The sequence below is a fragment of the Lissotriton vulgaris genome, chromosome 8 (assembly GCF_964263255.1).
Source record: "Lissotriton vulgaris chromosome 8, aLisVul1.2, whole genome shotgun sequence".
In the NCBI taxonomy this organism is placed as follows: Eukaryota; Metazoa; Chordata; class Amphibia; order Caudata; family Salamandridae; genus Lissotriton; species Lissotriton vulgaris.
In genome coordinates, this window is record NC_141696.1 from 1,126,138,540 (window position 1) to 1,126,156,257 (window position 17,718).

General features: G+C 41.4%; 1 protein-coding gene across 4 annotated transcripts in view; it reads right to left on the reverse strand.

Annotated features, from left to right (window-relative positions):
* Positions 1-17,718, reverse strand: part of PHF11 (PHD finger protein 11) — a 534,242-nt gene that overhangs the window by 429,293 nt on the left and 87,231 nt on the right. For all 4 annotated transcript variants that reach the window (XM_086934974.1, XM_086934973.1, XM_086934971.1 and 1 more), the window contains exon 4: positions 3,478-3,518. In XM_086934974.1, the coding sequence (XP_086791100.1) occupies positions 3,478-3,518 (41 nt within the window). The remainder of the gene's footprint in view (positions 1-3,477; positions 3,519-17,718) is intronic.

Genomic DNA, 17,718 nt, shown 5'->3' on the forward strand with positions numbered 1-17,718 from the left:
ATGCAGTAACTGATAAGTGGGCTGGATACACAAAGTCTCTATGCCCAGGCTGCATGGTGAAGGAGGAAACACTGACCCATGTAATGTTCTTTTGCCCTGCGTATAAATCGTCTAGGGCAAAATGGATCATCCAATTGTGTAAGAACATGGGCATTAGAAACTATCAAGATCTTCTAAGGATTCTGAAATCTGATACTGCATTAGTACATGCTGTGGGTGTGCTCAAAATTTCTCTTTGCTATGTGGCTTAAACGTATGTTTTTGGTAAAGGAAGCTATATAGTTTAACACCACAGCCCTGTCTGATTCAGATAGCATAGACAACGTTACAATGGCCTTTTTAAAAAAAATGGGTAGAAAAAGAGGCAGAGGTGACCTTCTGCAAGGTCTAATGACGGCCTTATCCTTAACACGACTGATCGTAGGATCGTCCATGAAAAGACTAAAGTTTAATAAATAATGGTCGGTCCAGAGAAGCTGTAGAGGCTGATCAACTAGAAGCTTAGTTGAATTTGTGAATAGAAGGTCAAGGGTATGGCCAGCCAGATGGGTCGGAACAACTAACAATTGCTCCAGTCCTAGTGTCTGCAATGATGTTATCAGTTGGTCAGTATCAGGGTCCAGCAATAGATCAGCATGATAATTGAAGTCTCTGATAAGATTACATTTTTTGCGCCCAAAACAAAACCCGCAATAAGTTCTATTAATCCACCCACAAAGTTAACTTTGTGTCCTGGAGGTCTACAAACTAAGGCTCCGGTCAACGTTTTAAATAACTGCATTGTAAGTTTAAAAATTAAGATTTCTGCTTTGTCTAGATTCAGATAATCAACAATAGTAGCTTTTAATGTATCTGTCGTGGCAACTTCTATTCCCCCTCCTCTTCTATCTGCTCTATCTAACCTTATTAGCTTATATGACGATGGAAAGGCAACAGCTATATCAGGAGACGACTGATCGTTAACACAGGTTTCAGTTATGAAACAAATGTCTGGCTTCCCCTGATCTAGGAGTGTCCATAATTCCAAGGCATGCTTGGGGATGGACCGGGCATTAAGGTAAATAGCCTTCAATTGTTTGGAAATATCGACGACAGCCCTTTCTCTTTTTGAACTGAGGAAGGATACTACAGGTGAAACCTGTTCTGAGGGGGAGGGAGGCACCTTTTTACATGTTGCAGACAGGGCTGCTCCAGTATAATGGGGCTTATTGAAAAGTCTAAGCTCCATATACCAGAAAATAAACGGACAGGGGGCTTGGCGGCTGGTGGCGGTCTGGCGGGACGGGCGCAGACGGGCTTGCCTTTGGCGCGCTTTCGGCGCGCTGCTGTGCGCGTCCGCGTCCTCAGCTGTGTTTAAGTAGCTGAGGGCAAGGCGTCGCAGCTAGACCGCCTACTGTCCCACAATGTCGAAGGACCGGAAGTGAGGGTCCCGAACTGCACTAGAGGTCCCTCCGCAACAAACAGCTCAAGCCGCAGCGGAACGGGGCCAGGAGCACGAGAGAGGCAGGTCACAAAAAGAAAGAAGCCCTCACTACAGAGCAAAGTATTTAAAAAGGCAAAATAGTCAATCACACAGAGGAAAAAGCGCAATCGAACAATGTAAATGAAATTAGCACAGACACAAACAATGTCCATTTATATAAATAAAAATTCCGATCACATCAAACCAAAGACCAGCAGGGAGAGTGGTCTAGATGGAATCAGGGGGTCCGCTGCGCGTCCGCGCCCTCAGCTGTGTTTAAGTAGCTGAGGGGAAGGCATCGCAGCTAGACCGCCAACCGCCCAACAATGTCGAAGGACCGGGTGATCTGGGTTAAATCCATCATTCTTTTGCTCACCATGCCACCCCAGTTTAGACCTGGCCGTATGCAAATCAGTCTTGACCCTGTGCCTCATGGGAACAGTCTAGCCCAAACTGCCAAGCCATATCCTCCCTGGACCGGAAACAAGCATCCTAGGACCAGTTTCTGGGTTTCACCTCTCTTTAGCCAGGATAGCTTGAATCCAGTGGCACAGTGAGACACTTAGGGCGAGAAAGCAAAAGACACACAATTGATGGCCTGGAAGTTCGGGCTGGACTGTTCCCATTGGGTGCAGGGTCAAGAATGATTTGCATATGGCAGGGTCCAAAGTGGAATGGCCTGGTGTGCAAAAAAACAATGGATTTAGGCCCAGATCTCTGGACTGGGGTGAATGTATGACCTTGTTCTGCATTCTGTCAATCAATTGTTGTTTTTGCATCTGGTATGTTGGCCATGCTTTTATGCCTGATCTTGATTAGAAGAGTGCCGAATGTCTGAGCTTTAAACAGCTCAGACAGGATGTTTACGCCAAGTGGAGACATGTTTACTGTGTCTAAATGTACAAAAGACAACACCAAGGGGATTTAATATCTAGAGTTCAGATCCAACGAAATTGTGTGTGGTGCAATGTATCAAGGCCTATAAGGCTATGGCATATACATTCAGAACCCAGGGGTCCAACAAATGTAGATTGCCTTGAAGAAACCTTTTTTTACCAGTTTCCTCACTAACATTAGTTAGATGGGTCTCCAGGTTTGGAGCACATCCTGCAAGAGGGGTGTAGCTTCCAAAGCCTTCAGCTTGGGTGTCATCTGAAATACATTCAGAAGGCTACAGAACGGTTGTCTCATTCAACCTTTAACACGTATAATTTAAGTTGGTTGGAGATATGGCTTCCCTTGTGGTGAGTAAGGTTTAAACTAGCATAATCCTTGCCTCCAACCCTAACACAGAATAAAAAAATTCCTAGCTAGCATGAAGGAAAGTTGCAGTTCTTTTAGGGACATGGAGGCAAGGGTTATACCTCCTGGCAGACTCATGGTGGGAACGCATTCAGACAGGGTGATAAACCCGATGGAATGTAAGAATGACTGTATACTTTTTGTTTTGCTAAGCAATAATATGTGGACTATCACTTCATGCTATATTGAGGATGATGTGATTAATGTGGTTGTAATTGATGACACAATACACTTGAAAGAATGGATAGAATTCCTGTTTCTCAGGAACATAGCAGAAGCAAGAGTAATTCTGAGGTGTGGAAAAAGATAATTAGGTAGGAAGTATCTAGAGGGAGAGGAGCTAATGTTACATGGACTAAAATAGCCTGTGATTGCTTGTTTTGAACTACAAGATATTCCTAGTGCTCGTGAAAAATGTGTATAGTGTTCATTAATGTTAATGTTTTGGCTGCTGTTGAATAGTAAAGTGAATTATGGCCATAATCCTCGCCTCCCTGTTCTTAATAGAATTGGAGTTTACTTCACACTAGCTAGGAATTTCTTCATTATCTCAATACAACATTCTAAATCATAACCATGAGGAGCGGCCAGGACACCACTGAAAAATTTGAGCAATGTGTGACTCTGCTAGAGGTATACAGCTCTTCAAAAATTACCCATACCTTTCAAGAAGTATGACAAGCAGAATATATAAATAGCAATACAATACTTACCATTTGAAACTCTGTCCGGTCTATGGCGAGCACAGAATATTCTGCAAGAAAAAAGCAAGCCTCTTTCATTTAATGAAGGATTTAAAAAAGCAATTGTGCCAAATCACATGGTGAGAATTTAAAGTAAACATTGCTATAAAAAGAGTAGGAGAAGAATACCAATGATTCTAGCAAAAAGGAGTTGGACATGCATATGAAGTAAGCACAGGATGGAAGCAAAGAGAGAAAAGACTAAAGGCCTTATTTAAGTTTTGGCAGCAAGGCTTCCAGACCACCCTTGTGGTTGAGGCAGTCCCTCCAATGCAGTACTGGCAGCTGAGGTGCTAAAACTAGATCTGTCTACCATTTAGGTGGCCATTTTGTCCCCTGCACCGGATCCTGTAGGCATTACAGGATCCTCTTTAGGTGAAAAAACAATGACTGAAGTTGTACATTGACATGGCAGAATTTCTGGTACCCATGTGATTATTCCTGGAGCTAGAGGACTGAAAGTGGGTGTTCATCTCCAGGAAAGACACACTTGATGTTCATCACTATGTCTACCTAAGAATGGAGGATCACTTTTTTTAATGAGGATAAATCTGCTTGAAGGAATAAAATGCGTCTAGTCTAACTGGAAGGCATAACAGACCCCATTTCTGTTGCCACCATGTCCACCTACTGTCCTCAGTGGGCTCATGTACACCATTTCTCCCACAATAAAGAACCCATTTCTAAAGGGATAGGGCCTTGAAAGACAAGGTAAAAGAAAGGGTTGGGAGTAGAGACTTTCAGCAGATCTCTACCCAGCACCAGAGTAATAACATTCATGTACTAGGAGTCCCCAAATACACCGAAAGTGTAATATGCAATTTTTGTAGAGAAGTTAGTTTGAGATCCCATTCTCAAGGCTGCTCTATCACAGTCCTTCCTAGTAAAGCAAGCTCAACAATCCTTCACTACCTTCCTTTTGGGAAATCCAACAGATGTAGACTCCCGAGGCACAAACTTGTACTAGCCAACTTGGGGCTGGTAGTAGCCAAATGGGATAAAGCTATATATTAGAGGCCCGCAAATTCCTACCCTTAACGAATGGAGGTCTAGACTTGACTTGTATATGGTTGCGGAACACGTGACATATAAGGCCCGGGGCTGTCCTAGGAAGTTCTGGAAAATATGGGCCCCATGGATAAAATACTACGATCTGGAGGTTGAGGGAGAAACAGAGGGTGGAAGTCCGCTGTTCGAAGGACCTGGGGAAGAGCCTTGAAAAACGTACTGTTTGTTCCTACTGTTTGTAACCATGAGAAATGTAACAATGTAAACGTGACTAATTCCTTCCATCCCGTCTTAACCGTGCAGAGAACCCCGTCGCAATTTTAGTTGTAGTAACACTAACAACCTCACCTGTGTGAAGATCTCCCAGTCGTCTCCCCCCCCCCCCCCCCAAATCCACCCCGTCTTAAATGTATACTACTTAACTGCAGGTCAGCCAGTAAACATGCCACCGATATCTTCGACCTTATCCAACACAATGATTTAGATCTGATCATCCTTACTGAAACTTGGCTAACTCCAGCTTCCACTCCCATCTTAGACCTCCTAGCACCCCCCACTCATGACGTAACTAGGGTTGAGAGAGATCTGAAACTAGGTGGGGGGGACTAGCATGTATTCACAGAAATGCACTTTCGGTTTCTCAATCAGACTCCTTGTCGCCTCCCTCCTGTGAATACCTCTGTCTCACTATATCAAGTATGAACCTACCTGTCTGCAAGCTTCACACCTTCTACCACCCCCCGGGCGACAATCTCCCTTTCACTGAGCAACTAATGGAAATCATCTCTAGTAATGTCGACTCAGTTGTATCACAAATCTTCCTTGGTGATTTCAACCTTCTTTGGTCTAACACCAACGACCCCGCTGTATCTTGCATTAAATCTTTCTTAACTGATCAAGATCTTACTCAGCACTGTATCCAACCAACTCATAACAAACGTGAAACGTTAGACCTCATTATTTCTAAAGAGCAGACTATCTCCATAGAGTCCATCACCCCTTGTGACTGGTCCGACCACCACTGTTATCCTTTACATCAACAGGGAAGTATTGATGAGAAAGGTTCAACCTTTAAATTTGAACATCTGGAAAAGGGATATAAGAGCTGTAAACTCTATCTGCCCACTGTAAATCTGCCCTCTCCTCTCAAGCCGATATATTTGAGGTACAATCACTCACCAACGCCTACAATTCAACCATCTCCAACATCATGGAGAGTATTGCTCCACTTCAATAAAAAATGCCTCAACAAAAATATCCAAACCTTGGTATAATGAAAACCTAAACTCAGAACGCCGCAGCCTTAGGGTATTTGATCGATCATGGCGAGTAAATCCCTCCTCGGACCAACTAAAACTCCTTAGAGATGCCAGGAGCCGATACAACAAACAAATCAGGAGTGCGAAGGCGACTTACTTCAGACACCAACTGGATCAAGCGGCAAACCGCCCCAAATAACTCTTCGAATTGGTCAAACAACAATCAGTCGTTGGGTCTAACCAATCTGATCCTGGTGGCAACCCACCTTCTTGAGATGATCTTGCTGCTTTCTTCACGGAGAAATCTTGAACCATCTCCATTGACCTCGCCTCTAAGAAGGCTTTACTTCCTTATCCCATATCTACCTCACTAATTGACTCCTCTGTGAGGTTTAAATAGACCTCCACGAATCCCAAGAACAATGCATCATGGTGCACCTTTACCACCTTTAGCGAATATGATATCTTCAAGATTCTTCAGAATATCAACCCTTCCAACCACTTCAGCGACCCGCTGCCCCCTTCTATTTTCAAAGAAATCAAGAATGCTCTGATCCCCACATGGACTAGGATTGTAAATGCTTCCCTATCACAAGGCATGATCCCAGAATGCCTAAAAGCAGCTCAGGTAACACCCATACTAAAACAATCTAATACTGACAAATCTGATCTCAATAACTTCCACGACATTTCCAACATCCCCACCTTAGCGAAACTATTAGAATAATGTGTGCAATCTCAACTCTGTGCCCACATAGAGAACTACCAACTCCTAGACCAGCGTTAGGAAGTGGCACAGCACCGAATCGGCTCTCACTCACGTTTTTGATGACATCTTAATTATGCTCGACCAAAATGAATCCTGCCTCCTGATCCTCCTCGACCTTTCCTCCGCATTTGACACGGTTAATCATGACAACCTGCTATCCATCCTGCAAAATAGAATGGGTTTTTCTGATCAAGTGTTACTATGGTTCTCATCCTTCCTTCAGCACAGAACTCAAAGAGTCAAGCCAAACCACTCTCTCTCCCAGCCCTCTCCCGTACTCATGGGGGACCCCCAAGGATCAGTTCTATCTCCTATACTCTTCAATCTTTTCTTGGAACCTCTTGCTCATTATCTAAATTCCATGAACATTCTCTTCCACATGTATGCGGACGACACGCAATTATATTTGAACATCTCATCCTCGGAAAACATCATCTCACTTAACACTACCTTAATGTTTACTCAAAACTGGTCATCTACTGCTCAACACCTCTAAAACGGAATTCCTGCTCATCTCCCCCCCCCAATCTCATCCCCAAGTTAGACCGCTGGCTGAGCCATCTCACTGCTTTCAACTGTACGCCTCTTATCGTAGACGCAGCCAAGTCTTTCGGCATAACTATGGACAAGCACCTGAACATGAAAGGTCACATCAGCAATGTATGCAAAGGAGCCAACCACTTGATGAGAACTTCAAGAAACATCAAACCTTTCTTTCCCCAAATGATTTCAAACAAGTGGTTCAAGCGCTTGTCTTGCTGAGGTTAGACTACAGCAGTGCTACCCTCTGAGGCCTTCCCAAATACGCTCTGGCTCCACTAAGGGCTGAACTTAACTCAGCTGCTAGACTGGTTATGGATTCCAAGAGAAAAGATCATATATCCCCAGTCCTAAAATCCCTCAATTGGCTGCCAATCGAAGCACGTAATCAATTAAAGATTGCGGTTCTCACACACAAAGCCCTTCACCTAAATTCTCTTACGTACCTTGCTAAAAAACGTACCTTATCCTGTGGAGCAAGAGCCTCAAGAAGTGCCTCTTCCCTCCTCCTGAAACCACGTATCCTTAAGAAAAAGAGAAGTTGCCACTGTGCTTTCTCCGGAGCCGCCCCTAAGATGTGGAACTCTCTCCCACCGGAAATTCGCAGAATCTCCTAATTGACGGAGTTCAAAGTGGACGCCAAAAGATTCCTAATGAACAAATTCATACCATAATAGGGTTAGTCCCACAGGCCAGTTGACATTGCACTTGCTGACTTTGTTCTTACTTTTGATACAGCTCCCCCTTGAACATTGTGTTTCATCCTTGTTACCCGCCTACACTTGTTTTATTGTATTACCCGCCTAATTGTATTTTGTAATGTATTTTCTTTCTCTCCCTTACTCTTATGGATATTGCCTACAGATATTTTTTTTGTCCTTCCTCCCATCATATTGTAAAGCGCTCCGTTATCCCTCGGGATCTTATTTGCGCTATGAAAAACATTATAAATAAATAAACGGTATTCCTGTTTCTTTCTGCGCCCAGGCTGCTCAACCCCATTTGCAGATTCAATTCAGACAGTCATTTCGTTTCTATAACTGCCCTACACTGCCAATATGGAATGCCCTGCACTGTGTATTGTGTATTCTTGCTTTGTTTGATGTTTTGTTTTATTATAAAAAACGAAATTAAAATATCTATTTTAAAAAAAAATCCTTCATTACCAAACCAAACTGTTGCAGGTAACCCCTAGTTAAATCTATAATCATAACAATATTGAACTACGGGGGGCGTGGCTTGCGCGCCGCTTCAGCATGGCGTGTTGCGCTTGAGCTCCGAGGCGAGTTTGTCCCGTCGAGCTAATTTCTCCGTTTCTTGCTGCCCCTATAGGCGGAAAAGGCAACCTTCAGCAGCGGAACATGCAGGGAGCTGTTTGACGGTGTTTTCCTGATGTTTTGGTCACCGGCTGCATGACTTCTGTCTCACGCTCCAGAGGCGCTCGTTTTCCTCACGGGCGGCCGCCATTTTCCCGCTCTTGACGCTGCTGCATTTTCTCCTCAGAAGCGCCGCTTGGGATACAATATTACAGTTCGTAGTTGCTGTCCAGGTCGTTTCTTCTATGATGCCTACAATTGGTAACATTTTTTCCTTTTTTCTGTTATTTTCTTGCTGCTTGGCTGGAAATTAAGCTGCCCACGCGCTGTTTCTTTCAGTCAGTTATCTCATATAGGTGTAGATCTTTTTCTTACGAACTCATTACTGTGCTCCCCTGCTCTATTGTAGCTATTTTATTATTTTGCTACCTGCCTGCCCTGCATATAAGTCCGCCGCTATTACTAACTTAGCGCCCATTGAGCTCAGTGTGCTATATCTTTTTTTTTTATACAGACTGCGCAGTTTTTCCTCTCCTCTTTCCCTCAAGTGGTTGTATATTTTCTCTTGGAGGCTGCTCCTTCATGGCTGCAAATATGGGTCGTTCCTCGACCAACAAAGACTCAAAAGATGTTGGCATGTCGCTGAAAAGGCTTAAGTCAGTGTCTCCTACGCCTGAGTCTCCTCAGTCAGACACCACTTCCACGCTGGACACAATATTAACGCGCCTCAATGAAGTGCATGATATTGTGCAGTCAACGAAAACTAACACGGATTTATTGCAAGTGGAGGTGTCTGCTATCAGAAATGACTTTAAAGCCCTCTCTCTTCGTGTATCTGCTACGGAATCACGAATCAGTTGTGCAGAGGATGGTATGCAAAAACAATCCAGATCCCTCAACCACTTGGAGCGCTCAATGGCGGCATTGCGCAGAGACCTCACTGAGCAGGAGGACCGTAATCGTAGATCTAACCTACGCATTTTTGGTCTGCCGGAAGATTCAGAGAAATCATCTTCATCTATGATAGAGTTCTTATCTCATTGGATTCCGGACACCTTACAAATCTCATTCCACAGAGAGTTTGAGATAGAAAGAGCACACCGTGTTCCAACGTTTCGGTCTAAAGCGGCAACCCAGCCAAGAGCAATCATTTTTAAGCCATTGCGGCATCAGCATACTGAACTGATTCTCTCTCATATACGGAAAGCTAAACAAGTCATCTGGGACGGTCATCGAATCTCAATCTCTCAGGACTTTGCCAGAGATACGGTTATAAGGAGAAAAGGCTTCCTGAATCTTCGGAAACGTCTTTCTGAGATGGGTATTCCCTTTTCGTTTTCTGGTCCATCGAAGTTCCGCATTACTTATAAAGGACGCTCTAGAATTTTCGATGAGCCGGCCGATTTAACTACCTTCCTGGACAACCAGCTGGAGATAGAGATGGAGATTCAAAAAGCGACTTCGCAGACTCCTGGTGCCTCGGGCACTTGAACTGTCTCCTTTTTTCTGGATGTATTTTTCTGTATGCCTGGTTCTCTCCTCTCTCCTGTTGAGCTTATATATCGGTCTTAACTTCCAAGGCTGTTAATGGTATTTTTCTGTTCTTCTTGTGTCCACACTCATTTCTGTTCTATCCTTCTTCCTTGGATTTATACTTGTTCGTTCTTTCTATAGTTCTCTTCCTAATAGTACTTCTTCTTATCTCTCTATTGTTTTCTTGTTCTTCTATTTTACTCCGCTTCTTGTCTTTTCTCCTTTCTTTATTCTTCCTCTTTTGAATCATGCCTTTTATTTTGATTCTTTAACTTGTCTTCAGCTCTTCTTGTCTTTATTTTCTGTCATTTTTTCCTTCGAGTCACTTTTCTCTTTTCTTGCTGCTTATCTCTTAAATAGTTACATTGCTTTTTCTGTTATGGGTCATTTTCTATCTTTCTTTTTTCTTCCTATTCTGATATTGTCCTACCTTTCTTTTCTCACATGTTCGTATATTCCTGCTTTTTCCACTTCAGATTCATAGTGTTATTATATACAGTTATAGTTTGTTCATTAACTATGTAGTTATTTTTTAGGATATACATATTGATCGTCATGCATTAATCTACTGTTCATGATTTACCTCATGCTTTTATTTTTCTTATCAGTTGTTCTAATACTATTCAGTACTATAGTTATGTCTCTCGCCATTAGACTGCTAACTAAATGTGATTGTACACATTTCTTAGTTATAGTATGACTATTTACATTATTAAGCTGCCTTGCGGTGCTACTTTTGATTGTTACCAGTTCCTCTTTTCCTGCTATCAGGTTATTATATTTTTTGGGGCTATTGTTATCGATTACTTTTTCGCCTAGTACGGGTCCCTTACTCACCTTTCCACGTTCTCCCTAGTATGATGCTGGTCTTTTTTAGGCCTCCCTCCTGCTTCTTCTCTCCCTCCTTTCTTTTCTCTTTTCTTCTCTTCTTTCTTTCTCTTTTTCTTGGATTCCCCACATGGACGCTCCCTCAGTGTTTCTTTTGTTTGATGGTCTGTTCCTTGTATTTGTGACGTTGGTTCTTTTTCTGTCATCCATGTCGTCTTTTTTCTATTTTTATGTTTTCCCATGCCGGGTTTAAATGTATTATCCCTTAATGTTAAGGGTTTGAATCATCCGGTGAAGAGGTCGAAAATCTTAGATTACTGTAAATCTCTGTCTTCTGATCTGGTTCTTTTTCAAGAGACCAAGGTCACTAACAGAGAAGCGTTGTTTTTGAAGAAGGAATGGATTTCGGATGTTTGCTGCTCTGATGCCTTTGGTAAACGAAATGGAGTTATTACACTGGTTTCAAAGAATTCTGGTTTATCGATACTTTCTTCTGATCATGATTCTGAGGGTCGTTGGCTGTTGTCTAAATTGTCAGATGGACAGCATGATCTGTATGTGATGAATATCTATGCTCCTAACGTTGATGATCCGTCCTTTTGGAAATCGGTTACCAAAAAATTAAATAACACCCCGCACTCTGGCAATCTTATTGTTGGTGGAGATTTTAACTCACCGATTAACCCTCTTTTAGACAGGAATTCTGCATTTCAGTTTCGCCCTCCTAAATCCCACAAACAAATGATTAACATGTGTTCCATTACTCATCTTCAAGATATTTGGCGTCTTCATAATCCCACTGATAGTGATTTTTCTTTCTTCTCTTCGCCTCACTCTTCCTTCTCTTGTATTGACTATCCCCTGGTTCATTCTTCTCTTGTTTCATCTTCTTCTTCTCCGCTTAAACATCCTATTTTGATTTCTGATCACGCTGCGGTCACTTTTACGCTGTCATCCTTTGCCCCTAAATCACGCGGTCGTTCGTGGAGATTGAATACCGAAGTTTTGCATGATCCTTCTCAGGTTGATGAATTTTCTAAAGCTATAGATACCTTTTTCCTTGAGAACGAAGGCTCTGTCTCTTCCCCAATTCTTCTATGGGACTCCTTTAAATGCACTTTCCGTGGTCAGGTCATTAAATGTATGTCCAAACGAAATTCTGATATTAAAAAGGGACTTACAGATTTGTCATCTGAAATAAAAACTCTGGAAGCTTCCTTTAGGCAATCTAAGGATCCAACTTGTTTACAGCAAATAAAACTACTAAAATACAAATAGAATCCCGGTTACTAAAAGAGCCCATATTGGTGTACAGGCACAAAAATCCAAGAAGTTGCTGTTAAAAAATCGGGCTGGGAAAATTTTGGCTGCTACATTAAAATTTCAGGATTTCTCTTTTAAATCCTCGCAAATCTCTTCTATTACTGACCACACCGGCTCTAAAAAATTCCAAACAGGGGTTATACTTGAAGTTTTTCGTGACTTTTATAATAAATTGTATACTCCTTCTAATCAATCCTCTTTTGACCAATGTCAAGATTTTTTAAAATCGGTTCCGACTCAGTCGGTCTCTGATGATGATCGCTCTTTTTTAAATAAACCTATTTCCCCCGACGAAATCGTGTCTGCGATTAAAGCTACTCGTTCTGGCAAGGCTCCAGGCCCTGATGGTTATCCAATTTTATTTTATAAAACTTTTCTCCCTACGCTTGTCCCCAAATTAAAATCTGTCTTTGATTCTTTTGTTAAGGATGGGTCTGTTTCTGGTACGGCTGCTGAAGCTACTAAAGTTGTGATCCCGAAAGAGGGGAAAGACCATTCGGATCCCAAAAACTTTCGACCTATTTCTCTCCTTAACATGGAAGCAAAGATTTTTGCTAAAATCCTGGCCAAAAGATTAGAATCCTTTATCCCTCATCTTGTTCATCCTTCACAAACTAGTTTTGTGAAAGGCCGTCTTGAGCAAGACAATATACGCACTTTCTGTCATATTCTCGGTGCTGCTAAACGGTCTCAACTTCCTGCCGCGGCCTTGGCCCTTGATGCGGAAAAGGCCTTCGACAAGGTCTCTTGGCCATTTCTTCGTGCTGTTTTGTGCGCGCATAACCTTGGCGACTCTTTCATTAATATGGTAATGTCCTTATATTCTCAACCTAAAGCTAACATTAGACTTAATGGCGCTACGTCGTCGTTTTTCAATCTTAGTCAGGGCACTAGACAGGGATGTCCTTTATCCCCACTTTTATTTTTATTATCTATTGATCCTCTTCTTCGTTTGATTGAGTTACACCCTGATATTAAAGGTTTTTCTTTTGGGCCTCACTGTATTAAAACTGCTGCATACGCAGATGATGTTCTTATTTTTTCAGATGATATTGCTTTGGCAATTCCTGCTACTTCTAACACCATTTCCCTATTCTCATCGGTTTCAGGTTATACCCTAAAAAAAGATAAGACGGAAATGTTCCCTTTGAATGACTATTGTTTCCCTTCTCATATGGGCTCAGCGGCTTTAAGTGGCAGTCTACACACCTGAAATACTTAGGAATTTATTTTTGTTCTACTCTTTATGCCACCACTGCCTATAATGAATCCCAGACTCTCCTTAAAGTGCGTCGTCTTTTGGATACATGGTCTCCGAAACATATTTCATGGTGGGGTCGCCTCCAGACTCTCAAAATGATGATCACGCCGATTATTAATTTTGTTTCCTCCATGCTTCCGATTAAATTATCAGATTCCTTTTTTCGCGAAATCGATGTTCTGACGTCTAAATTTTTGTGGAATGACAAACGTGCTCGACTTGCATACAAATTTTTGCGTTCTCCTTGTGATATGGGAGGTTGTAATTTTCCTGATTGGGAAAAATACCAAACTGCCTTTTTGGCCTCTCAAGGTGCTTTATGGTTCTCTCCTCCATCTCTTCATGTTCCCTCTTGGTTGCTCATAGAACAGGAATTAGCATCCCCTTTGCCTACTGCCTCTTTTTGCACTGCATCTACTTTGCATATCCTGTTTTCCCGTTCTATCATTCTTGATACAATTGCTGCGATCAGGAAAATAGACAAGAAGGTGGCAATTCCTTTACATAAAACTAGGTGGTCATCTATCTGGCGGAATTCCAAAATTAAGCTTAACATTACTCCCACCCTCATGTCCTATTGGGCAGATAAAGGGATCTCTCTTGTTAATCATCTCTATGGTGTGTCTGACGAACCATTACCTTTTTCTACCTTGGCTCAAAAGCATTCTTTAACAAATCTTGATTTTTATACTTTTCTTAAAATTAAAGTGGCCATTGCTAAAGTTCGTCTTCATCCTACTTCTTCTACCATCTCACTTTTTCATATATGGATTAAATCTGGTCATGTCGCCTCCAAAATTTATAAATTTTTGTCCTCTGCTGCACTACCCGCACAGACGGTTGCTCAACAAAAATGGTTACACCATTTTGATCATGCCATTACAGATCATATTTCCTCTGATACTTGGCAATCAATTGGTAAACTTTCTCTTCGTAATAAAATCGCACCTTCTTTAATGCAGTCTAAGTTTTTCTCTATCAATCTCCTCCATTGGACGCCTGTGCGTCTTCATTCGCTAAACCTTAAAGATGACAACTTATGCTGGAGCTGTGGTTTGGTGGCAGGCGATTTTCCTCATATGTTTTTTCATTGCTCCTTGCTTCAACCTTTTTGGAACCTCATCCAGAAGCATCTCTCTCTTATCTTTGGTATTGAGCTCCAACTTTCCTTCCCTTTAATTTTATTAGGCCCACTGGCTGCCCCTACTCCTCTCCCTTTAGATCCATTGGAATTACAGTTGCTGGATCTTCTCCTGACTGTTGCGGTGAAAATCATTCTTATGGAGTGGAAATCCTTTTCGTCGGTTTCCTATCATACGTGGTGGGCTTGGGTCTCCTTTTTACGCAGTGCTCACACTTCGGTTGATCAAGCTCACCTCTCTCCATCTATTTCTAGTGGGGTTTGGAAAGCTTTGGATGATTATATGGAGTTGTCTTCAAAGGGGTTGGTTCCTCAGTTTCCTTTTGATCTGTCTGTCTAATTGTTGTCTGCTATTTTTCTAGGTTGGGTTAGTCCTGTGGGAATCCTTCTTCTTCTTCTTTTTCTTCTTTTTTCTTTTTCTCTTTCCTGTCCTCTATTCCTGTTCATCTTTTCTATTGCTCTCTCTCTTCTTTCCTCTCTTCTTGTATTCTGTTTCCTCCCCTGTCCCCATCTCCAAATTTGATGGTGATACGTGTGTCTATTGCTTTGATAGAGGCCTTTACTTGATCGGATTCTATACCTATAATAGGCTAATTTTACTTTTATAAACAATTACTTTGTTTACTTCTCAATTTTAGCCCTTATTTGTATATTTCTCTTGATTCAATTGTATCACTTGTATTGTATTTTGTTCTTACTATTCTTATCATTATTTTGATCAATAAAATTTTCTTGAAATCAAAAAAAAAAAAACAACAATATTGAACTACGGAGACAGCAAAACCATATTAAAAGCATCTTCAAATGCCAATGTGGTCATGTTAAATAACCTTCGGACCCACTGTTATGCAAAGTTTGCTATTCACAAACAGAGTAGGAACTTTAACACAGTGAACACAGCATTGAGAAACTGACAGGTTAAATATGTAAAGCTCCACCCTGCAAAACAGAAAGTTATTCTCAGAGACAAGGTACACTTCTCCACAGAGCAGAGGGAATAGCTTTCCTGTTGAGCAGCGATATACTCACTGCTGGTTTGTGTGAGGAAAAGGGGAGTTAGAACTAGAAGGGCCATTCAGATCCCTCAAACATGAGTTTTAACGTAGAATGTCAGAACAGCATACATGAAATATTGTATTCACAAACTCTAAAGAAGATCTGTCAGGTGTCATTGGGGATTAGTATTTTTTCACACTTGCTCCTGCTAGGAGCGCAAAACTAGTTTTGCCTGTGGCTCTGGCTTCACACCTGTGGTGTAAGATCTTCTGGGCTTCTCTCCCTTCATCATTCCATGAGTCCACAGATTATGATTGGTGCATTGATATTTTAATTACATACAGCCCTACCTCCTCCTCCATTATTTCAACATGGAGATACATACTAAATTGACATCTTTTGCCGTCGGACAGATTTTCTACTGTGTGATCAGGTATAATTGCAGAATGATCAGTGTACCAATTGCAAGGGTGAACAAGTCAGATACAATCAAACTACAACGGATTCATATATCTTTCAGCAGAGTTCTCAAAATGGCCCCGGCCAAAGACTTTTGTTCAAAATCAAATCAAATTCAGCTTTATTCGATTTTACAAACATGAAAATCATAAAAGCACAGATTAAAAAGGTAATTTCATTTTGATATAGTTTCACATTTAAAAACATCACAATTCTATAGACAACATAGTTAACACGGCGATAGGTAATCACATTGTGTTTCTAAATTTAATAACAGACTTTAAAAAAGAGGAAACTGCCAATAAAATGAGTTGGTTTTCTAAAAGCTTTAGCTTCAAAAACGCTATTTTGCATTGTCTTAAGCCCATTTCCCTCAGAATCAGTTTTAAAAAGATTTTCCTAGGTCGTGTATAAAATTTACAAAATAGGACACTGTGTAACGTTGTTCGACTAGAAATATCATTGCACAGGCATTTCTTGACCAGTCATTAAAACATTTGGAAACGTTATCAATCTGTGGGAAAAAAAAAAACGGGTTAGGGTTAGGGGCATCCGACAGAAACTTCCCTGAGTCTGAATCAGATAAGGTTGTATACCCCGACATGTTAACATTAGTTGGTTCTCCATAACAGCTTTTTTTCTCTTTCTTTAAGCCAACGTTTGTTTTCCAGGTAAGTCATGCAAACAGCTTTCAAAGATTTCTAGAGATGGTTTCCATGATCTCTAGCGCATCATAATATTTGGGGTGGCCAATGTCAATCGCCATTTTTTTAATATAACCGAGCCATGGAACTTTAGCTACCTTCTCCAATTTAAGACAATCTTCAATTACATCACGATTACAACCACTCTCAGTTGATGCCCATACCTTATGCCAGAGTAAAAACGGATTTAAATTAATAATATCAGAAATGTAAGGGAGACCAAGTTCCATATGGCAGTTAAAAGTGGCAGTAGAACCAGGAACCGCCAGCAGATAACGTATAAACTCGTTTTCACAACGTTGAATCTGGTCAGCCTCTACAAACCCCCAGATACCTGCGCCATAAGTCGCTGTGGACATACATTTTGCTTTGTCAATAGCTAGTAACTCAGGGACAGGTCTACAGCCTAGTTTCCTTGAGAAATTAGTAACTGCACATGGGGCTCTAATGAACATCAGATTTCTTCCCTGCATTGCCGCAGTCCAGGACCCATACTGATCAAACGTAATACCAAAATAGGAAAACTTATCTGTACTTCCTACACTACTGTTGTTAATAAATATATCACATTTTTTCCTTGTTTTTTTCCCACAACTCATAGTAAAAGTTTTACTAGTATTAACTTTTAAACCCCTGTCATGCATAAAATTAACAAAGTTGGTGATTGTTCGTAGTAACCCCACCTGCGTCCGTGACATAATAACTGTGTCGTCCGCATAGAGTAAAATGGGAACTGGGGTATTCTTAATATTTGGGTAGTCCTGTCGATGCTCGATCAAATATTTACCCAGGCTGTTCATATATATAAAGAGAAGAGGAAAGGTGAAAGTATACAACCTTGCCTCACTCCCTTTTTTTTAACGAAATTTGGCTGAGCATTCCCCCTGCCTTCCATAACGGATCCTGGCACCTGCCTCCCTGTACAGTTCTTTGATAAATATAAGTAAGGATGGGTCAATTTCCATGTCTTTAAGAACTCTCCACAATATTTCATGATTTACACAATGGAATGCTGAACTTAAGTCAACGAATGACAGAAAAAGTTTTCCCTCCTTAGCAACCGTGTATTTACTT